The sequence below is a fragment of the Polyodon spathula genome, chromosome 13, assembly GCF_017654505.1.
Source record: "Polyodon spathula isolate WHYD16114869_AA chromosome 13, ASM1765450v1, whole genome shotgun sequence".
NCBI lineage: Eukaryota > Metazoa > Chordata > Actinopteri > Acipenseriformes > Polyodontidae > Polyodon > Polyodon spathula.
Window position 1 is genome coordinate 26,526,874 of NC_054546.1, and position 27,256 is coordinate 26,554,129.

The window sequence follows — 27,256 nt, forward strand, 5'->3', positions numbered from 1 at the left end:
TATAGTTTTTATAAAAAGAAAAAAAGTTGTTGTGTCTGTCTTTGTATTAAAAGTGAAGGTCCAAAAAAAAACTTTTTTTTTTTTTTTCTCCCCCCCCGTCAATGAAGTTCGAGAGGTCTCGTCTCAGTAAGCAGGGGGGTATCAATTCAGCAGCTGCGCGCCAATCAGGAATGAAGGAATGTTGTGGGAGGGACTGCAGTTGGTTGGAATTCCCTTGTTAATCCAGAAGGGGACACTGGTTTTTACTGCTGTGCCACCTACGGAGTGAAAGAGAGAGCCCATTACACTAAGCCTGACCAAGAAGATGTAGCCCACATGTGCCAGTCTCATGAACACACCATTAGCCCCTCTGTCTTCAGTGTTCAATGTCTACTCTACTTTCTTCAAAGAACAGCATGTGAAGACAGCACACAAGCCTTGTAACCATATGTCTGTGTATTTGAGCTGTTTAGAGCAGGGCACACAGGCTGGCTAGACTCTGGCAGCATTGTTTTTATTCTCTATTCTTTGAATTTTACCTGCTGTGGCTGTGGCTCGGTTCCCCGGCTGGCCAATCGGCTGAGGATGTTCCTCTCCGACATCTGCAGTCTCACGGCAACGGGAGGAATCCTGGCGATGGTTGCTGGGAGACGGGTCACATCAGCCTTCATATCGCTTAGTAACTCCTCCAACTGCTTAAGAACTGCACAAAAAGAAAAAATAATAAGGTCCATTAAACATATGAACACATTTAAACCATTTCAAAGTATGACAAATAAACACTTCCTTGGAGAGTCATGTTTATTTCTATTGCAGTACACCGATGCCTTCAGTGTTCATAACAGAACCTTTAGGGTGTATCATTCTAACTATTAAAGACTAAACCAACTGTCTTAATAGTGGTGATAGACACTTGGTGTTATTCAGAATACTGATGGAACAGAACATCTTCACTGCTGCCCCGTGCAGACCCACTGTGCAGCAGAGCTGCTTCAGAAACTGAAAATATTGTTCTTTTAAAAAAAGAAACTAGAGCACTACAGTTTCCAGAATAGCCACCAAAAGGAAAATACTACATTATGAAGCAGTTAACATGGGAAGCCTGCCTCTTCTAGTTTCAATAACACTGATGAAGGCACTTGCTTTACAGCACTACCTTTGTGCAAGACTGCATTAGCCGGCTTGTTCCCTGCCATGGACTCCTTGGACAGGTGCTGGTGGGACTCTGCCAGACACTCTACCTCCGCAAACCTGGTGTTGAGAGCCATGGAGGGGTGGGAGGGGTCCTCCGACATGTTGAGGTAGGCAGCGCGCCGCAGCTGCTCCTCAATCACAAGGGCCTGCTCCAACAGCTAGAGAGGAGAGAGAAGGGAGAGGGTTACAACTGCCAGCTCTTTACGGAGATGAGGAGAGAGCAGTATCCAGGATAAGTGAGGATGGGGATGGAGGGGGAGGAACAGTGCAGTATATAAGATGACAGGATGGGGATGGAGGGGAGGAAACATTGCAGTATACAGGATGAGTGAGGATGGGTATAGAGGAGGAGAAACTGCAATATCCAGGATGAGAATGAGGATGGCGACGGGGAGGTGGGGGAAGAGTGCAGTATGCAAGATGAGATTAAGGATGGAGATTGGAGGGGTGCAGTATACAGGATAAGATTGAGGAGGGAGAGTGCAGTATACAGGATGAGATTAAGAATGGAAGGGGGTAGGTGGGGGGGGGGGAGTACAGGATACAGGATGAGAATGGGGATCATAGAGGAGAGAGTGCAGGCCTCAGTCCTCACCTTGAACCTGCGTGCCAGGAACTTGTTCTTGATCTCCAGGAAGTTGCCCCGGTTCATCTCGCCCTTGAAGGGCTCGTTCAGGATCCCGTACTTGGGGTCATTCTGAATGTCCTGCCAGCGAGCGTAGCCGTGACTGAGGGGAGGGGTCAGGAAACAACACCACTACAAGTCTGCCCAGCACTGGCAATGGGGTTCTACAGCATCAGCATAGGAGGTGGCAGGGCAGACAATACTAGTGCAGGGTGCAGACCCAGAGGAGCCTGCAAGCCCAGCTCTGGCAATGGGGTTCTATACCCTTCTGTCCCGATAGTGGGGTTAAAAGAAGGACAGCAAGCATATATTCAGGTCCTGTATTAATCTGCCTACTGCTCACTCCCATCCTGCCATATATCAGGGCAGTGGTGCTCAGTTTTTGGGCCACAGACACATTTGTATTCTCTCTAATGTCATCGCAGCTCAGGCTTCCATTGATATTTTAAACCGTTTATTCTAAAAAATGAAATAAAATGACATTAAAACCCTTATCAAATGGCGTAGAGCGTAGAATACTGCAATCGCTTTATGCTATAAAGGATACTTGATGATGCCAGCGAGCAGCCAGTAGTCATGGCGACGGTGCCAGATCTCGTAGGTCTTTTTAGTGACAGTGGCGGCGCGCTCTTCATTTTGCCACAGCGAGTGCAGTTCTGAAAAACAGATTGACACCCTTAATTAAAAAACCCAGAAAATACAAAGTGGCTTCACTGAACAGCTGAGGATTAAACATGTCTAAACTGTAGCATAAGTGACCTGTTAGATGTTTGACAGCTTGCAATTCTTATAACGTCTAAATGCCTCAATGGACTGAAATAAAAATTTAAATGCTTCTTAATAATGGCGTGGGAATGAAACAAACACACACTGACAAATTATACTTACAGACCTGCCAAGCAGTGGTGTGTTTGAGCTGGTACTTGCATCTCAGAGGCAGTGTGGTGTGCGTGTATGCAGTGTTTCTGGGCTGGTGTTCCAGTGCGGCATGTGTGCATTTATGGGGGAGTGGCACACTTACCTGTGAAGCCCCCGTCGGCAATGTTGAACATGAACCGCTGCTTCATGGCTCTCTTCTTCTCCTCGCTCGGCTCCTTCGCCAGCTCTCCGTTCTGCAGCTTCGATTCCGCTGCCAACATTCCCCCTGCTCCCTTCTCAGCCTCTGGCTTCTCATCCTTTTGTTCTGGAGAGGAAAAATAATAATCATCATCATCATCATCATCATCCTTTCAGATATGCAGACCATATATTCCTTCCAAGTTCTGCATGGTTTCAAAATATTGGCTAATGCGCTGTGGAGCAATAAAATGTTGTGTACGATCAGCAATGAACCACTGAATGCTCTTGAGTGAAGCCTGCTGCCTCCCCCACTGCAGATAGCCATGCTTTTACTGTGGAGACAGACACAAATGGGCCTCACCTTTCTTCATGTCTACAGCAGGGCTGATGTCCATCTTTTCAACAGGGAGCTGCTTTTCCTCCTTCTCTTCCACTGCTGAAGAAAAATAAGCAAGACAGATCACTAAAAACAGATCCCAACGGCTTAATAAAAAAAAAGTACCCTGGGCTTCTGTTACTGAGGGAGAACCAGAGACACTGATGAAGGCATTAGCTGAAACACTTTGACCGCTACTTGACGCTTCCAGTTTTACACCTCAGTTTAGTGACTGGTTTCACAGCCCTGATCATCACTAATCCTGGATTACCTCACCTAAAACATTAGCTCGTCAAGATTAGTGCTGATCAAGGAGTGTGAAAGCACCTGTTTGAGTATGAAAAACAGCAGCTGGTAAACAACGGGAGGAGTTACAGTGGGAGGCAGATTGTGGTCGCCTGACATCACAATACAGACACTGTATGACAGTCATGTGCTTTAAAAACTCTGTAAATTAAATTGTACGTTTGCTTCTTTAAAAAGAGTAAACAGCAATGTCTAGTGTTTTACTGCAAAACACCATTCAGAAACTTCGCAGTGACAAGATCATCATTATGCACATTATTACTTTCACCTATGGGTAACTACTTGTCCTAATCCAGTTTCCCAGGACTATTTTTTGATAAACGGTAACCTTTGGGGTCAGTATACTTTTATAAAAGCTCCGCCACCCCCAACCATAAATATTATTAAATATTTAACAAAATGGATAGCCCAGTACATCGAGAGCACTGAAGCAAAACTGATGCAGTATTCCTCATTTCGCATTTAAAAGTGGGAACTTAAAGTTGAGAGTAAACTGCATGGTCTACTGTTTTGCTGCAGACAATTTATAAAATGTATATAGAAACATAATCAAATTCATTTCCATTCGTATAATTAAAACTAACCGACCTTCACAATATGAAACATTTTTTGCAGGGCAAGGGTTGACGATATAGTTAAGGCTATACTGTACGGCTCTCTGATCCCTTGTTGTCTTTTTTCATGTAATTTGTTATATATGTTTTTATTTTAAATTTCCCATTTTCAAAAGTTTCTCCCTAAGAGAGACTGACAGAGGAACTAAAAAATGGCCTGTCTGCAGTGGACGCCTTAGGTGTCGCGTCAAATTATTTGTCCAGCCTATTTTGTTTTTGGTTTCTGTGTGTAAAATTATGGGATATTATTAGGCTGTAGTCATTAGTTTAGTAAGTATTGAGTAGCCTATTGTGTTACTTTATTTTTATTTATTACATTTTTTTTTACCAGTGGTAGACTATTCAACTTTTTGAATAGCCTAAGCCTAATATTATCAACAACTTTTCCGTGTCACATGTGGAATGTAGGGACTATGCTTAGAGAAACCTCATGTTCACATCTTTGTGGTACTCCTTCAATGTATTGTGGGGAAGGGGTGTTAAATGTGTTCTACATTCCGTTGGGGTGTGTAAGGATTATTTTGTACACAGAACAAATACACAAAGACTGTACTGTGAATACAATGTGTATTTGAACAAACTGCGTAAAATTTTTAAGTTTTTACACAATAAACACCAGTGTTTAACATCACTTCATGGACAGCTGTTTGTTTATTCCATCCTTTACGAGTGTTGTGCTGGAGTTCCACTCTGAACCGCCTGCACAAGTATCCCCATAGAATCTGCTTCAGGTTCGTAGGCAGCCTTTTTTTGCCTCTGGATCCATCATAATTTACATTGTTTGCCCACCTGTGATACCATTCAGTTGTAATGAGTGCCCTGGATAACAATGCAGTGTATCTTTCCACACTTCCTCTGCTCAAGACATGGATTTCTGCTTCCTTTTCCAGGCTAATGCTGCCGATTACAATGTGTGACAGAACGTTGGCACTGCATAGTAACTGGTTTTGCACATCATCCGGTAAAGGGGCAGGTGACTGAAGAGAATGACAAACAGTGCCAAGGCGGTCTGTGACATTGTCCATAATAGGCATGGAATTTGGATATCCAGAAGTAGTCAGAAGAATTAGAAGAAAAATGAGATGGAAGTACAAAGTAGGCTACGCTGCATTTCATATTGTGCCTGGGTTGGTTGGTTGTTTATTTTTATAAGTGTTTTTTTCCTTCATGTAGCCTTTATTTAAAAGCAAAAAAAAAAAAAAAAAAAAACCTCCCAGATTCTGTCCATTGATCAGAGACAAGAACAACGATCTTCATTTGGCACAAGCAAGACGTTAGCAGGAAAGCAGGGAATTGTTTCAACTGTGAAAATCACATAATGAAATATCAGTCCAGCTTGAGAGATATGGCCTGTATTCATTTCACAAGAAGGGGTGCTTCGCTTGGAAGCCAAAACTAAAGCACCCATTGAAAATACACATATGGAGGGGCTATATCCAAGCAAGGACACGGGCCGCTACTTATTTTCGAAGGCAAGATCCAGTGTAGACATATTCTGACTTAGTTATGCTTGGTCAGACCCCTTAGGCTACATGTTTTCTGAAATTGACTGTGAACTCTTAAAAATGATTCTTAATTGCAGGAACATTGGACCGTACTTTCAAGGAAAAAATATTTAAAAAGTAGCAGCCCCTTTTCACAAGAATTTCACAGAGCATCGTGTCCTGTGTCCCGTCCCCCCCAGGTAAGTAAACCGTATGCGATATAAATGTCTCATATGCACAGCTAATGAAACAATGATATTTACCATAATCTGTATTATTGTTTATCTATTTTCAGACAATGAAACACACGTCCATAGCAGCCACTGCATGCAATGCTGGCAGAGCAGATCAACTGGGTCAGAATACCAGCAGAGTAAGTAGCTTGCAGTAGCCTAATGAACTAATATGAAAAACCAAATGTGTATTTATTTATTTATTTATGCATTGAAGTCAACTCGTTCGAACACCAAAGCATGTTGCAGCAGTGGATCTGATTCATGTTCACATTAGGCTTGGCTACATGAAGTGCGCTATAAGCCTAAATGAAAGAAACATGTATTAGTTTATTTTTATAGTCTACTGAAACCTTGGAAACGTACTGAATGACGCAAATCGGCAAGCGCTGGTTTGTATTTAAAATAAAAAACTTTAAAGTTAAATAACTTTGGAAGTACACATGATACAACCAAATTGTAAACGACGCAAGATCCCCAAATTATATCCAAATTATTTTATTTTGTATGTGTCTGCAATGTGTAAAAACAAAATTGTGTTGCATGTTCGGTTTGGCCAAGGTCATAATATTGCTACTGCATCATAAAGAAAATACTGCTGCATAGGATTACCTTTCTACCACAAAATATGTTCTTAAATTGCACAAGAGAAGTGTCATGTTTATTTTAAAGCTGCCAAATGTCCTGGGAAAATATAAATCAGATTCTGTTTGTGTGTCAAAATTAGGCTACCCATAGTTTTGTTTTATTAGCTATTACTGACTGATAAGCAAATATTTGTGGAATGGATTTAGTAGACTACTGTATGTATTTGTTTTCGTAAAATATACGACAACTTACTTTTTATAATAAGTAGGAAAACTTAAAACCACCTTCATGTGCATAATACATGTATCCATTTCTTAAGAAAAAGCATACTTTAACTTACTGATATATGCTACTGTACAATTTATTTTGGGCTATTCCCTTACACAATAGGTTTACTAGAAGTTAGCTTTGCCCTTTTGTTATTTGTTAGTTTTAGCATGTGACCTCGATCCTCCTATTAAATCTATAGTCAAAGCAGTTTCTAACTATGTACTGCCCTCTAGCGGCCAGAAAGATGCTTAACAAGCCCCAGTGCAGTGACTGCGTACCATAAAGCACAGAATTGCGTTGTCAGGGGAAATCATGATTGCACCTGTAGTTCTGTTTCAGGAGCCGAGCCTCACCCTTACCGTCTGTTTCCATCGGCTCCTCTGCTTTCTCCTTGCCTTCTGAACCGTCACCTTTGACAACCTCCCCCTCTTGGGCTTTCCTCTCCTTTATTTCATTCTCCTTCTCCCCATCCTTACGCTCTTCATTTGGAGGTTTCTCAGATTGCTCAGCGGCCTTAAGTTCCCCTTCTGAGGCTTTAGACTCCTGGAACAAAAAGATAGATTAGACACAGCAAGTAACAGGGTAGGGGCTTGTTAAAAAGGGGGAATTAATTCAGAAGCAAAAAACCAGCATGATTTTATTGGTTCGAGTAGCCACGTTTCAGACTTGTATTAGTATGGACAGACATGTACAGTTGTGCCATCCTGCCTTTAAGGACATGTCCAATTCTGTGGACAGGCCTCCTTCTGTGGATGGGGTTTCTCTGTGTCTATACTGCAGCCCCAAGCCACCACTCTCCAGACAGTGGGACACCAGCAGGGCAGACACCGACTGACTCCCTCCACTGCAATGAGAATCGGGGGCAGTGCTCGCCACGCTCAGTGAGTTTGAACAGCACACTAGATGTAAAAGCCATTGTGTACACATCTTTACCACAGCTGTGGTTTAATGCTGATGCAATGGAGGCATTGTTATCCCAGTCACATAGCCGCATGTGGGAGCCCTGCGATATCAAAGAGCTCTCTTTCTCAAAGGGGCAGTGTAGTGTCTCTTGCAGCTCTCTTACCTCAGCCTGCTCCTCTGGCTTTGCAGGAGATTCCTTGCCTTCCATCTCCTTCCCCACTTCCTCTGTTTTCATAGACTCCTCTGTGGAAAGAAGAGAGATGAACATGTTGGCCGAGGTGCTGTGTGGAAGAGGCTAGGGAGTAGGGTTCAGAGTCTCCGTTTCTACCTGCGCTGTATTGGGTATAAGGTACATGGGGTAGGGTTTACAGTACAGGATATAGGGTCCCTCTCTTACCTGTGCTGGAGGCTGTGGTGGCAGGTGTGTTGGGCTGCGTGTCTCCAGGGGGGTGCTGGGGGTGGGGGTTTTGGGGGTGGGGGAGATCTGGTCTCAGGATCTCTTGTTCTCCTAATTCAAGTCCGGCCTCTTGATAAGCTCAGCGCATGAGCTCCGTTGACCGTTCACGTGCTCGAACTCTTGAACCTGGAGACCAACCAATCAAAACCCATGCAGTCTGACAGTAGCTTTACAAAGCAACTCAACAAAACTGCAATGTGTTAATTATGATACTTAGCACAGTACTGGAATTATTTTATAAGTATTCTAGTTTCCAACATCCTGTTAAACAATACCTAGATAATGTGAGACTCGCGTGTTACAAATGTTGTTGTGAACTTCAAATGCATGGTTTCTATGGAGAGAAACAGGCTAAATAACTGTTTATACACTACAGAATGCATTGCGAGACCTGAAAACTACCGCCTAGCTCCGCATGCTTTAAAAGCACAATGCCCCCAGTTGGCCCGAGCTATCTTCCCTATCCACATGTAAAAAAATGCAGTCTATTTTTATTATTGATTGAAAATTTGTGCCGTCCTGCCTTTAAGGACATGTCCAGTTCTGTGGACAGGCCTCCTTGTGTGGACGGGGTTTCTCTGTGTCCACACTGCAGCCCCAAGCCAGCTCTCTCCAGACAGGGGGATACAAGCAGGGCAGACAGACCTCCACATACAGTGAAGTTTGAACAGCAGTGCTTATAGTTTTGCCTGTGAATTTAAGTCTAAAATAAACAAAACACACACCTTCTTACGGATAAGGGACATGACCCCAATCCTGGTCAGCACGTGCTGGCGGGAAAGACCCTCCCGTGGGACCCCGTCGGCAAAGGTCTCCGCTCCATCCGCACCCGGCTCACAAAGATGACGCATGAACAGGGACACGTACGCTCTGAAAAAGAGAGAGAGAGAAAGTCATGAACGCGTACAGTGCCTATAGAAAGTCTACACCCCCTTTCAAAATGTTCACCTTTTGTTGCCTTATAGCCTGGAATTAAAATGCATTAAAAAAGCTGGGTTTTTTGTTTCTCTATACATCCTGTCCCTCAACTTCTAAGTGAAAAAAATAATTATAGAAATTTGTAGAAAATTAAAAACAAAAACTGAAAGTTTGGCTGGATAAGTAAGAGTCCACCCCCCTTGTAATAGTAATCCTAAATTAGCTCAGGTGTAACCAATCACCTTCAAAATCACACACCAAGTTAAATGTATTGATTCACATGAATTCAGGATCAATTTCAACAGTTGCTGTAGGTTCCCTCTGCTGGGTAGTGCATTTCAAAGCAAAGACTCAACCATGAGCACCAAGGCGCTTTCAGAAGAACTCTGGGACAAAGTTGTTAAAAGGCACAGATTAGGTGATGGGTATAAAAAAAAATATATATCAAAAGGCCTTGAATATCCCTTGGGAGCAAGGTCATGACGATTATTAAGAAGTGGAAGATGTACGGCACCACCAAGACCCTGCCTAGATCAGGCCGTCCCTCCAAGAAGGAGACTGATCAGAGAGGCTACCAAGAGGCCAATGGCAACTTTCCAAGAGCTACAGGCTTTAAATGGCCAAGACTGGTCAAAGTGTGCATGTGACAACAATATCCCAAGCACTCTGCAAATCTGGCCTGTACGGTAGGGTGGCAAGAAGAAAGCCATTACTCAAGGCGGCCCACCTTGAATTCTGTTTGAAGTATGCAAAAAAACTCAGGAGATTCTGCAGCCATTTGGTAAAAAGTTTTATGGTCTGCCTGAACTAAAATGCAACTTTTTGGCCTAAATGCAAAGCGTTGTGTTTGGCACAAACCCAACACAGCGCGTCACCCAGAGAACACCATCAATACTGTGAAGCATGGTGGTGGCAGCATCATGTTATGGGGATGCTTCATGGAAGGGAAAATGAATGGAGCAAAGCACAGAGAAGTCCTTGAGGAAAACCTGCTACCCTCTGCAAGAAAACTGAAACTGGGACAGAAATTCACTTTTCAGCACACAGCCAAAGCTACACTGGAGTGGCTAAGGAACAAAAAGGTAAATGACATCGAGTGACCAAGTCAGAGCCCCAACCTAAATCCAATCGAAAATTTGTGGCATGACTTGAAGATTGCTGGGTCCATCAACGCTCCCCAAAGAACTTGACAGAGCTTGAACAGTTTTGTAAAGAAGAATGGTCAAATATTGCCAAATCTAGGTGTACAAAGTTGGTAAAGACCTACCCCAAGACCCACAGCTGTAATTGCTGCCAAAGGTGCTTCCACCAAGTATTAACTCAGGGGGGTGGAGACTTATCCAATTATGATCTTTTAGTTTTGTGTTTTTAATATATACAATGCCTTGCAAAGTATTCAGACCCCTGACCAATTCTCTCATATTACTGAATTACAAATGGTACATTGAAATTTCGTTCTGTTCGATATTTTAAATTTAAAACACTGAAACTCAAAATCAATTATTGTAAGGTGACATTGGTTTTATGTTGGGAAATATTTAAGAAAAATAAAAAACTGAAATATCTTGCTTGCATAAGTATTCAACCCCCACACATTAATATTTGGTAGAGCCACCTTTCGCTGCAATAACAGTTTTAAGTCTTTTGGGGTAAGTATGTACCAGCTTTGCACACAGTGTCGGAGTTATTTTGGCCCATTCTTCTTGGCAGATTTGCTCCAGGTTATTCAGGTTGGTTGGTCGACGCTTGTGAACCGCAATTTTCAAATAGTCCCACAGATTCTCAATGGGATTGAGATCAGGACTTTGACTGGGCCACTGTAGGACATTCACCTTTTTGTTCTTGAGCCACTCCAATGTTGCTTTGGCCTTGTGCTTGGGATCATTGTCCTGCCGAAAAGTGAATTTCCTCCCAAGCTTCAGTTTTTTTAGCAGACTGAAGCAGATTCTCTTGCAGTATTTTCCTGTATTTTGATCCATTCATTCTTCCTTCAATTGTAATGAGATGCCCAGTCCCTGCTGATGAGAAGCATCCCCACAGAATGATGCTGCCACCACCATACTTCACTGTAGGGATGGTGCGTCTTGAGGCATGGGCAGTGTTAGGTTTGCGCCACACATAGTACTTTGAGTTTTGGCCAAAAAGCTCTATCTTGGTCTCATCTGACCACAAAACCTTTTCCCACATCGCAGCTGGGTCACTCTCATGCTTTCTGGCAAACCACAGACGTGCTTTCAGAGGGTACTTTTTGAGTAACGGCTTCTTTCTTGCCACCCTCCCATACAGGCCAGTGTTATACAGAGCTCTTGATATGGTTGACTGGTGCACCATTACTCCACTCCCAGCCACTGAACTCTGTAGCGCCTTCAAAGTGATTATTGGCCTCTGTGGCTTCTCTCACAAGTCTCCTTGTTTGAGCGCAGAGTTTTGAGGGACGGCCTTTTCTTGGCAGTGCCTGGGTGGTGTGATGCAGCTTCCACTTCCTGATTATTGATCCAACTGTGCCCACTGGGATATTATTTTGTACCCTTTCCCTAATCTATGCATTTGTATTACTTTATCTCTAACTTCTGTAGAATGCTCTTTGGTCTTCATTTTCCTTTGGATTCACAGCCTTACCAATGATCCTTCAACAGTGGGGTTTTTATCCAGAAAATGTGACAGCAATTTTAATGGTTCACAGGTGGAGGCCAATGGTAAGGTAATTGTGTCCTCGTTAGAGCAATTTCTTTCATCGGTGCAAACTGGGAGCTTCCACAGCACAGGGGTTGAATACTTAAGCCAAAATATTTTTTTACAATAAGTGATTGAGTTTCAGTGTTTAAATAAAATATCAAACAGAACGAAATTTCAATGTACCATTTCTAATTCAGTAATATGAGAGAATTGGTCAGGGGTCTGAATACTTTTGCAAGCCACTGTATATTTTTTTCCCTTAAGTGTGGAATATGGTGGGTAGATAAGTGGGAAAAAATCCTCATTTAAATGCATGAAACTGAGGTACTGACAACAAAATGTGAAAAAAGTCAAGGCACTGTACAAAATCGGCACGAGAGGAAGTGGCAGTGAAGAGAGGGGCAGGGAGATGCATGTACTCACTTGAACTCCTTCTCCGATTTGCCGCGGAGGTCCCTGACAAGCCACTGCGTGGTGAAGGCGTCCTGCGGGGGCATGCCATAGCGCATGATGGCGTTCAGGAAGGCCTTGCGCTGCCGAGCATTGAATCCCAGCACCTGCGACAGACAGACAAACAAACAGGGTCAAGAGGAGTCGCACACAGGAGGGCTGCCCTGGCTAGCTGACTTCCGGATAAACTGTCACACACTCTGAAAAGCAAAGGATGCATCGAGTCTCAAACTACTGTGAGTGCCAATAGCTTTGTCTGCTTCACAACACTGACAAAATCTGTGCATCAAACTAACATCTAAACATGCATGTTTATAAAAAAAAAAAAAAAAATGTCTAGTTACTGGGCTATGTGTATTCTGGTGATCTAAGTTTTGACACAGTGGAGAAACAGCAGTCATAAAACAGAGTTTGTGGATGAATATGACTCCTACTGCACAGCAGTTTCATCCATTCCAGGTTTTACTGCAAGCTTTATTAGCCCCAGTGTACAGCTAACAAGCTCAGGTGTGTTTTATTAAACTCCTAGTAAAACAAGGAATGGGTCAAACTACTATGCAATGGGAGTCTTACTTCCATCCTTGGAGTTCCCTTTCCAAAACTTAAGCCAGTAGATTAGTTTTGTTTATCATCTTTTTCTTTTTTTTTTTTATTAATTCAAACAGTTGTGCAGTCCTGCCTTTAAGGACAAGTCCACTTCTGTGGACAGGTGGCCTCGTGTGGACAGGGTTTCTCTGTGTCCACACTGCAGCCCCGAGCCATCTCTCTTCCACACAGGGAGACAAGCAAGGCAGACAGATTGACTGACTTGCTCATAGCACTTCAATGACAATAGGGGGCAGCGCTCTGTACTCTCACAGTGCAGTTTGTACAGTACTGTAGTTCAGAGAGGATGTGGTCCCTGCACTACTTCGATTAGCATGTTTCCAGTATGAGATTTGCTTTGTTTCATGCGCACGTGCAGAAAGCAGAGCAGGTGCAGGGTGTGGCGCAGTGTCAGTTTCCCTTGAGGACAGCTCAAACCTGAATCTGCTGTTAGTCCAAGTGTCAAGGATAAGGGCGATTTCAAATTGTAAAATCCTAAATACTAGCTCACTATTTTGCAGTTCCACTGTACCATATGTATATAAAAAAAAAAATTGTTGTTTCAAACAGTAAAAGATCGATCTGAAAACTTGAAAATGGTACCACAGATAGTATTCATTTAGAATGGTAGGTATTAGCTATGCCGATGAGCGGACCCAGAAGGAAGGCCCCTCACCTCAATGTTGCCCCCCACTCGAGCCAGCAGGGGTGGTAGCGGCTTGTCCTTGTCATTCCGGAGACCCTTCCTGCTCGGCCGACGAGCGTCTGGAGAGAGAAAAGGTTTGAAGTGGCTCAACTTCACAAGACAAACAGTAAGAGAGACTCCCACACAAAGTATATAATAAATACATTGAATTCAAACATGGTTCTTACTTTCTGTTCGCTCGTCAAAGTCCTCATCACCTTCCTCCGACGCCACAGAGTAATCCGATTGGTTGTCTGACTGATCGTCCTGCCAGTCTATTGGTCAGATCGCAAGGGAATATAAAACTGTTTGTTAATCCAGGTCACAGAGACAGAAAAAGTGTAAGAGAGAGCACACGAGAGAGAGAGTGTAAGAGAGTGGCGAGCCCCATTCCTTTACTTTGCAAGAGGTTGTGATAAAAGGGGAGTGGAGGCTGCTGCATGAAAGTTTAAAAATACTTTTGCACAAAACAAATATTGGATGTACTGGACTACATCAAGGCTTTTAAAAAACTACAATACATGGAAAAAGGCTCAATTTAAAACTTACCATTGAAACTGTACAAAAAAGATTTAAAACGTCCAGGAAAACCTGGGTTAACGTAGTGCTTGGTTGGTTGTCATTCAGCCTCTTTTGGCTTGTTGTGTTTGTAACTGAGGTTCTAATAATAATAATAATAAAATAATAATAATAATAATAATAATAATAAAGCCGGGCAATGCCGGTGTGTTCTCTACCTTTACCTCTGTCCTCTTGGGAGCCATCATTGTAGTTGACCTGCTTCCTCACCCTCTTGCCTTTGCCCAGGTTCCTGGCCAGATCCTGCTGCTGCTGCTCATAGTGATGCCTCAGCAGCTTCTCCCAGTAATCTGGGTCCACACTCTCCTCCTGCTTAATGATCTCACGCTGAACCTCCTCCTCCTCCTACACACCGGGCAGGGACAGGGGAGAAGAGAGTTCAGAGCAGGGCTGCAGTATCTCCACTCCTACTATACACCACACCTCCTTCAACACACCGGACAGGGGCAGGGGAGAGGCGAGCCCAGGAGAACAGCTGCAACATCTCTACTCTTACTATACACCACACCGACAGGAACAGAGGAGAGGCGAGCTGAGGAGAAGAGCTGCAGCATCTCTACTCTTGCTATACACCACACATCTGGTACACATGGTTTACTTATAAAATGGGGATTGTTTGACACACACAGGTAGACACAGGGTGGTGAGACCTGTGGCTGTACTGGAAACAGATCTAGTCTTAGTTTTCAGGTTTCTTCCAAATTATACTGACAAATGCATAGTTAAATAAAATGCAATAGTCTTGACTGATGTAAACTCAAAATAAAAACAAAAACAGACTGAAAGATGATAATGTACATCTGTATGAATATTCCGCTGTGGTTAAAAAAGTTTCAACTGCTTTGTCATTGAGACCTGCAGTCTCAGCAACATTAAGCACTGTTGCTCCTAATGGGGATGTGACTTCGAACAGCTGAGTGGTGCAGTTTCCTCATATTTTATTAGTATTTCATTGTTTCACAAATCAATAAATAACAAATCCTAAATCAACAGATACAGACAAGCTGTGGTACCATGAAGTGGTTAAAATACAACGTTCAATTAAAAAGTTTAAATAAACAATATAAAATCATACATACAATTTCAATCAAATCCAAGCTCTCTAAAATAAGGAGAAGGCTCCTTTCTATGACTACACTGTGTAACAATTTTTTTTTTTTTTTTTTTTTTTTTTTGTTCCTGGGTAGTAAGTGTTATTTCCTAATTGCTTATGCCTCAAAAGTATAGAAAATGGCTATTATTCCCCACAAACTTTGCTTTTGTGACCAGAACAGTGATATTTCAAAATATCACTATTTCCAATGGGCAAACGGGCAAACATGTGTCTTTTTGTTCACAGTCAGAAAAAAACAACATATGAATCCAAATTAACATGTATTTATACTAAAGTAATACAAAAATGACTACAAAAGATTTAGAAGTATAATCGTAAATCTCGAAAAACTACTCGCGTCTAAATCTTTTGTAGTCATTTTTGTATTACTTTAGTATAAATACATGTTAATTTGGATTCATATGTTGTTTTTTTCTGACTGTGAACAAAAAGACACATGTTTGCCCGTTTGCCCATTGGAAATAGTGATATTTTTAAATATCACTGTCCTGGTCACAAAAGCAAAGTTTGTGGGGAATAATAGCTATTTTCTATACTTTTGAGGCATAAGCAATTAGGAAATAACACTTACTACCCAGGAACAAAAATTGTGTTATAGTGATTCACAGCTAATTCTTTCCAAATTAATTTTCAAAGCTGAATCCCCCCCCCCCACACACCCCACCACCAAGGTCTGCGTGTGTACCGTTCTGGATCTCCGCCCTCAGACTGTACTCACCGCCTCCTCCTCATCCTTCACAACGTACTGTGCCACTTTGAAGGAGCTCAGGTACTCATTCATACTCTGGATCTCTGTGTCGTCCGTAGCGTCCTGGTTGCGGTCCAGCAGCCGGTCGATGGCTTTGTCATCATAGTGGATCACACTGCTGTCCTCGCCCTCCTTGTTCTCTCCTGCATAGCATCGGAAACACAGTCAGTGAGCTTGGCTAACATTACACACACACCCCTCCAAACCTACAACTACCTTACTGCATAGAGCAATACAAATACACGACTTACAGCCTGCAGTCTCTATTACACGGAACAGTGCGAAGATATGCCAGTACCGTATTGGTGTGTAATGTACAGTAGAGTCAGTTATCCAGATTGGGAGCAATACTAGTTTGCATATTTGTATGGATATTCAAAGTTAATTACTGTACCTTTAATGTATATAATAAAGTTAACACACACAATTACCTACAGACGATATAGCTAGTAAACTTTTCTAATCACATTAAACATACAAAACTGCACAGCTTTATAAATCATTAAATTATTACAACTCAATAAAATTCAACACCTATAGCTAAGGTAATGAAATACTGTAATTAAACATACCATATACCAAACTTCAAAAAATCTAAATAATTCAGTACAACTGAAATAATTACAGAACTTTAGGAATCATTAAACTTCAAAAATGTAAGTGTCTTTACTGTGATACTTCTTGTTAAGGCACTAATAACATGCAATTGAAATTAATAAAAGTTCTTAGCTGCTCAATAACAGGATCTCCAGCCCTCACTGATGAAATAGAAGAAAAAACAAAAACAAGGTGACAATTTGCTAAACTGTGAGAATTGAAAGAACACAATGCTGCATCTAAAGTTTTGGCGATCTGAATAATTCTGTAATTTTCATTTGCTTTAGTCTGCTGGTCCTTTTATTGGCAGCTAAATCTCGTAGTCGTTTTAGTAGCAAAAGCTGTGTGCATAATTCATCATATGATTACAGGTACCTTCGGTTGATTAGACAGTACAGCTGATCAAATATCTGATAATTGACTCTACTGCATCTCTACACATATACAAAAATACAGCAATCGTGAGCTTCAGGTTACTGTTGAGAGACCTGGTGATTCCAGTCCACAGTTTGATGTCATATTTCTAATGTGAACATTGATTCTCTCGGCACTGACATCACAATCCCCTGCAATGCTGGAGCTGCTTGTCCAGGTTCACTCACAGCCTTCACAACTCAGCCACACTGCAGCTGATGAGTCAAGCATATCTAGACAAATCCAAAGCTTCCAGAATATATTTGTTATGTTCACCAAAACTTGAAATTTGAGATGTATTAAGATTCCACAACATCTCAAATGACATCACACTGAGGAAAAGACAGGCCTCCCTCACTCTTGGCATCACCTCTCCATCTATGGACCCCCCTGTGTACAGCCTACCCTCCCCAAACTCGTCCTTGAACAGCTCCTCCGTGCCGAACTTAAGGATGTCGTCAAGCTCCTGCTTAGACATGGAGCCGGTCTTTGAGCCCAGGCCGGGCCGCACCACCAGGTGGGTCAGCATCATCTTCTTCTTGGCCACCTGCGTGATGCGCTCCTCAACCGAGGCCTTCGTCACGAAGCGGTAGATCATCACCTTCCTGTTCTGCCCGATACGGTGAGCACGGCTGAATGCCTACAGAGAAAATATTACGTAACATACATACTTATATATATATATATATATATATATATATATATATATATATATATATATATATATATATATATATATATATATATATATATATATATATATATATATATATATATATATATATATATATATATATACACACACACACACACACATATATAAAGATGTCAAGCACAGGTCTCCGGTCGTTTTTTTGGCCGAGTGAGACCGATAAAGGCCGAAAAAATAAGGGACTGTATCTGAGCAATACATATACCCCCTATACACAAAACAAAGATAGCTGCTTCTGCATCCAGCACTCAAAATATATTTGCAAAGTTTTTTGAGATGTTACAGTAACAAAATAATGGCTTTGATAGCATTACTGAGGAGCTTGATGAAAAAACTAGTGATCAGGAGAGATTTATTTGTATGCATGACCACCTACAGGTATGTGAAAAATACAGCGAACAAGGGGTGGAACTTGGCTAGAGATGCATTGTGTCATTTTGCTATGCAGTGCCTTTTAAACAGTGCATGTGAAAATAAATTGGACCTGACAAATGGACCACTAAGGGTTAAACTATAAAAAAAATGAGTCAACTTTCTTATTTTATATTAAATTCAACAAGGATTTAACACAGTATTCAATTAGTGTTTTCTATGAGGTATTAAAATACAAATTGAAGAAAAAAAGTGAAAAAAAAAAAAGTTTCTCCCCCGTTCCACGTTGCTTAACTCCTCTGCCCTTTAAAACACAACCCATCAAAACATTAAACAAAGTGTGCTGTTGTCTAAAGTGTGCGGAGTCCAGCGTGGGTATTAGTGATGGATCAGACTTGTTTCCTCCCCTAATGAATCTGTCTACTTCACAGTTTATATCACAGACTGACCGCTCGCACTGTATCTGCTGTGGCCAGATGAACACACTGCGCTCCAGAGTACACAGAGCTGCGTTGCGTGGGTACCTGGATATCGTTGTGTGGGTTCCAGTCAGAGTCGTAGATCACCACAGTGTCAGCAGTGGCCAGATTGATCCCCAAACCTCCGGCACGGGTCGACAGCAGGAAGCAGAACTGAGGGGCGCCTGGGGCTGCAGACACACCACAAACAACATTCAGCACAGGTAAATCGATCCAACAGGGGAGCAAACAAACCAGAGGAAGAAGAACATTTAACAGATCATACCAATATTTCATATTGGGAAATTCTGTAAAGGGGGTACACATTTTGTGAACCATAACAAAAAACCATCCAAATTCACATTTTGAAAGTGAACCAGTTGTTTTAGTTGGGAAGTGGTTTAGCGTTACTACTGCCTGCAGAAATCTATAGCACAGAGGGTATCTGTGTGATATTGATAAGTTCTGACATGTTTGTTTGTGAGAGTGAGTAAACACACTAGAGGTCTCCACGGGTCCAAATTAAATCAACCTGACTATGTAAAATTCTTGTCAGACCTGGCCCAAAAAAACAGTGGAACTCTTTTCCTTTCTCCAGCTTAGTATATGCACTGACACAATATTAGAGCAGTGCTTTTTTCCAGTCAACCTGGAAATCTGACTGAACTACAGACAGTGTTTATTCCATCATGAACCTACACAAGGACTGTAAAATTAAATATGTTTATGTAAAAGATAAATGTATTATCTGAAAACCAAATGAACTTAACTACAAACTCATAAATGCGTGATTTTATTACAAACTTAACAACAGCAAATGGAATTGAAATGAAAGGGAAATTTTCCTTCTTTGTTCACAACAAAACAAACAATTCCCACACCATAGACTTGCATTTTTCTGTGAGCTTTTGTTCATGGAATTCATTTAAGTTTTTCACATCCTTCATACACAAATCCATTACTCCTGACTTAAAAATGATCTAAAAGAAACCCCTTCGATGTGGGTCCCGTGTCTGCGGCTGCGCTCTGCAAGCCGTGTCATGTGCTACTGGGGGAAGCCAATCCACGCAACAGGAATTATAAACAATGATTTTTAGTACCAAAGAGAGCCTCTACTAGTAAAGATCAATAGTTTCTGTATTACCGAGTAAACAAAATTGGACCTGACCAACCCGAGTGTTGGGTAACAATTTTGCACTCGAAAAACTGTTCGGTATAGGTCCTCGTAGACTCGTGAAGACCTCCAAGACACACACACCCGCCCCATAGCATGCAGGTGTGATCTCACTTTCAAGACAAGTCGAAAAGGATAATTTATAGAAATTTAGCAAAATGCAAGGACCTACTTTATTAATAGAATGCCTGCTGTGTCCAACCCAGGTTAGGAACACTGATGCAAATTAGAAGTCACGTCCTCATTGGAAGCCATTAGAACCCCAACTTTAGAACATATCAGCTGTTTGTTTTTATTTATATTGAAGGATTGTCTCTACATGTTTGGTGGCTAACTGTAATCAAGTTCAGTGTACTTTCTCATACATTCTTGCTATGCAATACACAGAAAAGGCAGCATGAAAATGAAATGCACATCAACTTGGTTAGAGGGGGCCGCCGAACACTTCGAAACAGAATACTCCCTTCCCCTGAACCTGCTCTCCCACCCCCAACTCCTCCCCCTTCTCTCAACTACGCACTGAATCTGCCCCCCCGCCGCTCACCTCAACCAAACCCACTGAACCTGCCCCTCCCAGCACCACCCTGAACCTACCCTCATTCCTCTCACCTAAACCTGCCCCCCCCACACCACCTCACTGAATCTGCCCCCCCTCCCATCAACTCACCCACACCATGAACCTACCCCACCCCCACACCTTCCCAATAAACCTGCCCCACCAATAACCCACCCTCCCCTGATGGAGTTGGGGGACCCCCAAGGGGTCCCCAGGGGTGGAGTCCACCTTGGACGGAGAGAGGGGGTGTGGGTGGGGTGAAACCTTCACCCACCCCACTTGGTCGGGGGGGGGGAGGTTTGGACCCCCCCCCTTGAGAGGCCCACCCAACTTGGACGGGGAACCTGCCCGGTGGGGCCACCCCACCGGGGGGCGCTATACTCACCATTGAACCTGTCAATGGCCTCCTGCCTCATGCCCCCTGTGATTCCTCCATCGATGCGTTCGTACTTGTACCCCTCGTGTTCCAGGAAATCCTCCAGCAAATCTAGCATCTTTGTCATCTGAGAAAACAGAGATAGCAACTTTCAAGACATAATTCCACCAGCTAGTGAGAAGCAAGCTGCCTGCCCTCGAGATGTGCCTTTTTCTTTCAAATGCACAGAAAATCACCCAAATATAAAAACTGTGCAGTTTGTAGTTTACTAGCAATCATAAATACTGTGGCAAGACTAGTCTTCAAGACATTAACTAAAAATGCTTCTATCTCTGTGTGCGAATCTGTGTTAACCTGTAAAGATGAGCACTCTGTGTGTGTGTGGTTTGTGTCTCTGTTCACCTGTGAAAAGATCAGCACTCTGTGTCCGCCTTCCTTCAGTTTTCGCAGCATCTTCTGCAGCAGGAACAGCTTCCCGGCAGCCTTGGTGAGTGTGCTGCCATCGTACATTCCATTTGGCATCTTTGGGGCCTCCTACAGGGGGCACAAGAGACGCGGATCAATACTGCAGCTACAACAGCTGCACTGATCTGCAAGCCATACTACAGCTACTTTGTATCACTGATGGGCTTTGCATGCTGCCCATTTGCGATCTGTACAATATCTTAAACTAAAAATGTCTGCTTACAATTTATATAGTCTTCAAACTTAATAAAATATATTAAAATAATTAAAAATAACATAACATACACACTTACAGAATTTAAATATTTAATACTAAGAACAAACATTTCAACTCAAAGTCCTGACACTGAAAAGAATTCCAGTTTAAATGTTTGGCATTATATTTAATTTTTTTGTATTTTATAGTACAATTGAGTGTTTTACAGACAGATGCCCCCCTCTAAAGGGGAGCTGGTACAGCCCAGTGGATGCAGTTTCTCCAAGTGGCAGAGCATACCATTGCTGCAACTGGGAAGAGGTAGGGGTGGTTGCAGCACTTCTTGAGGTCCATCACCACGTTGAGCAGGGAGACCTGATTGCCCCCGCCCCTGGTGTTCAGAGCATCGAAATTCCTGGTCAGGATGAACTTGTAGTACTTCCTGAAATTGGAGAGAAAAAATAAACACACCAGTGTGAAGAGTCTGTCCTCAGCATTGAGAAGCTATGCTTGGGATTCTCATTGTAATGATATAAGAGAGGTGGGTCTACATAGTGCCAAAGTCCGTACTAATCCAGCCACCACCCTATAAATTTGGAGACCTGCCTTTTACTTCATTATATACTGTTGAGCAGAAGCTGGTTTAATTATTAAAATAGATCTGTTCCACAGTCATGTCCAGTTTGATACCAAACCTAGTCCTGTGGGGATCAGCAGGCTGTTTGTTTAGTTCATGAGTGCAGCGATGGAAATAAGTTGCACAACAGTTTCCACCCCAATCCAGGTTTTACTACCAGGAATGAATGAATCAAGCTGCTATGTAATGGGAGTCTCATTTCTATCCCTGGAGTGACAAAGCTTCAAGCAGGGAGGAAGCTGGTGTGCCTTCCTGCAGCTAAAACTACGAGGGAATCGAGACAAACTGGAGCCCCTACAATGCCCGCTTTGTTTCAGAGAGGGGTGGAAGGATGTCATAAGCATTCACCAGCTAGGAATCATTACATTTTAGTGAAAAACTTAATGCATGATTGTGGGACATGGTCTGCAGCCTTCAGACAGACCAGCCACCCCTCCACACAGATCTCAGGTCTCTCCCACACACAGGTATACTGTTTCCACACTTCAGCACAATCAATCCAGGAGTTCAACCTGGCAGTGAAATCCAAGTTAGTTAATGCAGCTTTGTTCTGTTCACACTAGAAACTAATTCCAGATTCGACACATCCCTCACAGTCTCACTCCTCACTTCTGCATAGGGCTCAGCTCCACCCTGACGATCAACTCTGTCTTGGATGGCATGTTCTTGAAGACGTCGGCCTTCAGCCTCCTCAGCATGTGGGGCCCAAGCATGTCATGCAGCTTCTTGATTTGATCCTCCTTTGCAATGTCAGCAAACTCCTCCAGGAAGCCCTCCAGGTTACTGCAGAGAGGGAAGAAAAAAAAAAAGTAAAATACAAAATCACAAGCTCCTCCAGGTTACCGATGAGGAGGGGAGAAATATAAATAAATAAATAAATAAATAAATAAATAAATAAATAGCCACCAGAAGCCATCCAGATGAAAAATAAAACATGGAGACTCAATCTCACCAACTCTCCACATTACAGACAAAGCAATACAATACCTCAAATTCCTCCGGGTCAGTGACAAGGAGAAAAGACAAAACGAAACAGTAACTGTGAATCAATCTCACCAATGCAGAGGGGAAAACCTGCAGAAACTAGATTAATAAGTCTGAAACCCTCGAATTATATCAATTCAACTCTCTCAGTCCCAAGTAACTGTACACATTGACAACATAGGGGCAGCTAATGAAATCGGCTCATTGTATTTCAAGAGTGCTCTGCAGTGTTGTGGAGTTCTCTTTCCTATAGACCTCTACACAGCTCTGCAGTACGAATGGTTCTCTTTCCTATACACAGCTCTGCAGTGCGAGTGGTTCTCTTTCCTATAGCACCAGTGCGCTGTGCAGTCCGGACAGACTCACTTGAACCTCTCTGGGGTGAGGAAGTTGAGCAGGTGGAAAAGCTCCTCTAGGTTATTCTGCAGGGGGGTTCCTGTGAGAAGCAGCTTGTGTTGCAAAGGGTAGTTATTCAGCACACGGAAAAACTGAGGAACAAAAAAAAAAAAACATACAAAAACATCAGTGACCTACACCACGATGCAACCACATTCAGAGCATCTCAATGTAGGAACAAACAGGTAACACTTATACTACTTGGCTACCACTGGGTGGCATCACTGCTCTACAAAAGGTGGTCAGAGCAAACCATTACATATTTATTACTGTACCTCCACAAGGCCACCACAGGAGGGCAGCAATGCTCCGCAGCATTACAGCAGAGCCAACACTACATACGCAGTTCTGGATTACTGCTCAGACCCCATCCCCTCCACTCACCTTGGACTGGTTGTTCTTGAGCCTGTGGGCCTCGTCCACCACCAGTGCTGCCCAGTTGATGGATCCCAGTATGGCCATGTCGATGGTGATCAGCTCATAGGAGGTAAGAAGCACATGAAACTTCACAGACGCCTCTTTCTGCACAAGTGAGAGAAGAGATTTTGTTTTTTTAAATACAATGACAGACAGAGGAAGACTCTAGCCACGTTTGCCACAGAACTTTGGTATTTTTATTGAGTGTTTTATAGTGATGGATGGATTGGTGCATGTACTGATTACCTGCGATTGTCCTGTGTTTATGGATTGATTAAACCAAGCTGTGTACTGATGTATGGATAAGTGTATTGCTGTATTAAGTGTACCAGTGTATTGCTGTATCGAGTACCTTCATCCTGGACGCCTTCTTTCCCCCTCGGATTGCGTTGTCCTCAAAGGAGAACTCGTTCTCACGGATCACGGCTCGGCTGTCCTTGTCTCCCACATACGTGACTACGTACAATTCAGGCGCCCACAACTCAAACTCGCGCTCCCAGTTTATAATGGTAGAGAGAGGGGCGCTAACAAGGAAGGGCCCCTTTGAGTGACCCTGGAATACGAGAGAAACAAAGAGAGAGATGCCTTAAGCCCTGTCCCTATTGGAAGCTATTAGCAGTAACTACACTTATAATGGTCGCAGAGTGTAGATCTTACTCTGAATGTTAATGACAAAGCACAAGTTCTATATATTTCTAAAAGGGTAAGTGCAGTTATCTTTTTTGTTGTTTAAGATTAGCAGTCTGTAGTGTCTATATAGACTGTGTCTCCCCTCCATAGTGCCTGTAGCACCTCACCTCCTTGTACAGCGAGGACAGGAACACTGCGGTCTGCACAGTTTTGCCCAGCCCCATCTCGTCTGCCAGGATGGTGTCGGTGCCCTGAGCCCAGGAGAAGCGCAGCCAGTTCAGCCCCTCCAGCTGGTACCCGTGCAGCGTGCCCCCCGTGGAGTCCAAGTAATCCGGCTGCCGGTCGAACTTGATCGTGGGCTGGGGGGATAAATGAGAATTTCATTTCTGTGGATATGTTTGATTATACCACTGTATTTACTGTTATTCACATACACTTTCCATCTGTGCTTTTTTCATGTCCGTGTTTTCAGTCGTAACTGAAAAGTTCTGAATAATGTAACGTATTGTATCACTAGGTCTAACAGAAAGTGTATGCAGGTTCATATGAAGATTTCTGCATCCACCATATTACTTCAATTTGGTGCAGCGGCGTTTATTTTAAATTGATCAAAATGACTGCGGCTCTTAAACGAGGGCGTCGATTATACAAGGGCAGCCTTTATTAATACGATTTTCAAATGCTGAAATATTTAAATTACAAGTATCGCGGTTGCTTATTTTCTTTAATACGGTAGCCTACCTGTATGTAGCAGCGTGTGTGGCGAACCTACTTTGACTACAGTACATTTATTGGTGACAGTTACCACAAGCCTGTTAGGTGGGAGTTGGAGGGTCAGGGGAGTACTGTACCAGCGAATCGGGAGTGTATTTGTTGTTAAGGGGTGGGACAATGTTGGTGTGGCAGTTAAGAGTGAGACGTAGATGTTTTTCTTCACTAAAAATTACCTCAGAATATCAACTGATTTCAGTAAAAACTACAGTATATCCTACTCTTTCTCAATGTAAATTGCTTGTTTGTAATTTCTCTACATGAGAAACCAAAAATAAATCTCTCCTAGATAGTAAGCACATTGTTTTTATTTGTACAGGTATTACAATTTAACTAAAAACAAAACCACCTAGAAAAACTTCAGAAGGACTGCTGTTCTGTACATAGTTAATTTTGGATTCTCTTTCAGAACTGTACCACCATAAATTAAAATGTGCTCACTATATGTGTTTGCATTAGTTTGTAATTTTCGTGCTAGATTGAGGCTCCCGTTTCTTCGGGGGCATTGCACATCTATTTGATTACTCTTTTTTTTTTTTTTAATAGGTGGAGAAAAAAAAAACAAACAAAAAACAATCTTAACGTTTCTTTGATAGCAGCGTTTACTCGAGGGCGGCCTCTTATAAAACTGATATATGACTGTGGCATCAATACGAGGGCGGCGCCAAACTGAAGTAATACGGCATTTACATTCCAACGTTGCCATCGAAACAATGTATATATGTAAGCGCAAAAAAAATATTCCTGATCCTACACCATGACATTTGATAATATATTGTGATATTGGAAACTCTGGACTTTTTTATATTGTCAATAGTCCTAAAATAAACATAGCTAACAAAACTAAATACTTTACAAAATGTCCTTCATTCATACCATGCTGTGTTAAAACACTGTAGCGCCCCAGAGAACTCTGGAGATTTAGAACAAGATCGCTGTTCCTGGATGTTGTTTTTCCTGCTGCTGCAGTCAGCTGTATGAGCGCTTGTCTGTGACACTGGGGGAGGGCATGTCTTAGACTGGAAATGTTATCCACATTCTATGTGTTCGTTTGGATGCAACAAGCAGCAAAGGGAGTACGAGAAAGCTTGAATGTTGGTGGTTGCAGCTAGCATGAGTCCACTACTTAACAACCGATTAGTTTGTAAAAGATACTTAAGGCAGTGATGTTACACTGCTACTATTTTCTGCTGCAATTTTAAAGAGGCAGTATTGAGAACATACAATACATATTATATATACCGTGTTCGGATACAGCATTTTTTAATGAATAGTACAACAGAAAAAAAAAAAAAAAAAAAAAAAACACTAACCAAACTGTCTGTGGTTTCAAGTTGGTCCTCGGAACAAAACAAGGTATCAGGTGTTCATGGAGGCGTTTTTTTGTGTGATACAAATAAAAACGCTTTTGCAAAGGATTTTAGAAACAAACCATGAGCTGGACACATGTTCAAATATGAATAAAATTAGAATTACACGTACCTGTTCGTTTCACGTATGCAGTTCTCTGTCTATCTAATTTGTTAAATAATTAAAACGCAAATGAAAAAGCAAAAATGCCGAATTGAAGCTGAATTTTTATTCAAAATCAATCTGACATGAATCATTTCAAAATGCACCAAATCTTAATCCAACATGCAAGAATCCCAGATTGATTTTTTTATTCCAAATCAACCAAACACAAAAAGTGTGACATGAAAGAAGAGTAGTCAGATCCTTAAGTTTTTTTTTCTTTTTTTTTCTTTTTTTTTTTGCTGTCACGTGGTTGCTGAACAAGCGAAAAAACAAAGTGCTTTTTGACAACCTATATTCATGACAGAGCTATGCCTGCGTTACTCTCAACCATAAAAACCATCTTCTGTAACGTCATTGGCCCTACATAACAATTTCAGGGTCGACATTGGCCCGCATGTAAATCGAGTTTGAAACCACTGGTCTAAAGTGATGTCGGCATGGAACTCTGAGGGAAAGACAAAGCAAAGGGCAACAGTGGGCGGAAGCGCATACTCCAGCATCATGGTATATGTGCATTAATTCGAATTGCAAAGCAAAACAGGCGAGCCACTGCAGATCAAGTGACTGGAAATTTCAAACTGGAGTGTGAGCAGCCAGTTTCATCAAAAACTGGTCCGCCGTGAACTCCAGAGCGGGATACCAGTCAGGTTGCAGTGCACAAACCGCTCATCACATCTGGCAATGCACATTTGTGAGTCCAGTTGTGCAAAGAGCACAAGCAACGGACTGAGAAATGCGATATG

The 27,256-nt window shown here is 42.3% G+C and overlaps 1 protein-coding gene across 1 annotated transcript in view; it reads right to left on the bottom strand.

Annotated features, from left to right (window-relative positions):
- Positions 1-485: 485 nt before the first annotated feature.
- LOC121325289 (chromodomain-helicase-DNA-binding protein 4-like) overlaps positions 486-27,256 on the bottom strand; it is a 43,399-nt gene continuing 16,628 nt past the window's right edge. Inside the window, 25 exon segments of the mRNA XM_041267725.1 lie at positions 486-682; positions 1,136-1,331; positions 1,769-1,901; positions 2,346-2,454; positions 2,820-2,981; positions 3,219-3,293; positions 7,088-7,271; positions 7,795-7,926; positions 8,029-8,214; positions 8,814-8,958; positions 12,106-12,239; positions 13,394-13,482; positions 13,591-13,677; positions 14,146-14,326; positions 15,814-15,986; positions 17,260-17,494; positions 18,463-18,587; positions 20,512-20,629; positions 20,905-21,036; positions 21,464-21,605; positions 22,410-22,583; positions 23,151-23,272; positions 23,565-23,702; positions 23,950-24,150; positions 24,395-24,586. Coding sequence (XP_041123659.1) covers positions 501-682; positions 1,136-1,331; positions 1,769-1,901; positions 2,346-2,454; positions 2,820-2,981; positions 3,219-3,293; positions 7,088-7,271; positions 7,795-7,926; positions 8,029-8,214; positions 8,814-8,958; positions 12,106-12,239; positions 13,394-13,482; positions 13,591-13,677; positions 14,146-14,326; positions 15,814-15,986; positions 17,260-17,494; positions 18,463-18,587; positions 20,512-20,629; positions 20,905-21,036; positions 21,464-21,605; positions 22,410-22,583; positions 23,151-23,272; positions 23,565-23,702; positions 23,950-24,150; positions 24,395-24,586 — 3,747 coding nt within the window. The 3' untranslated portion in view covers positions 486-500.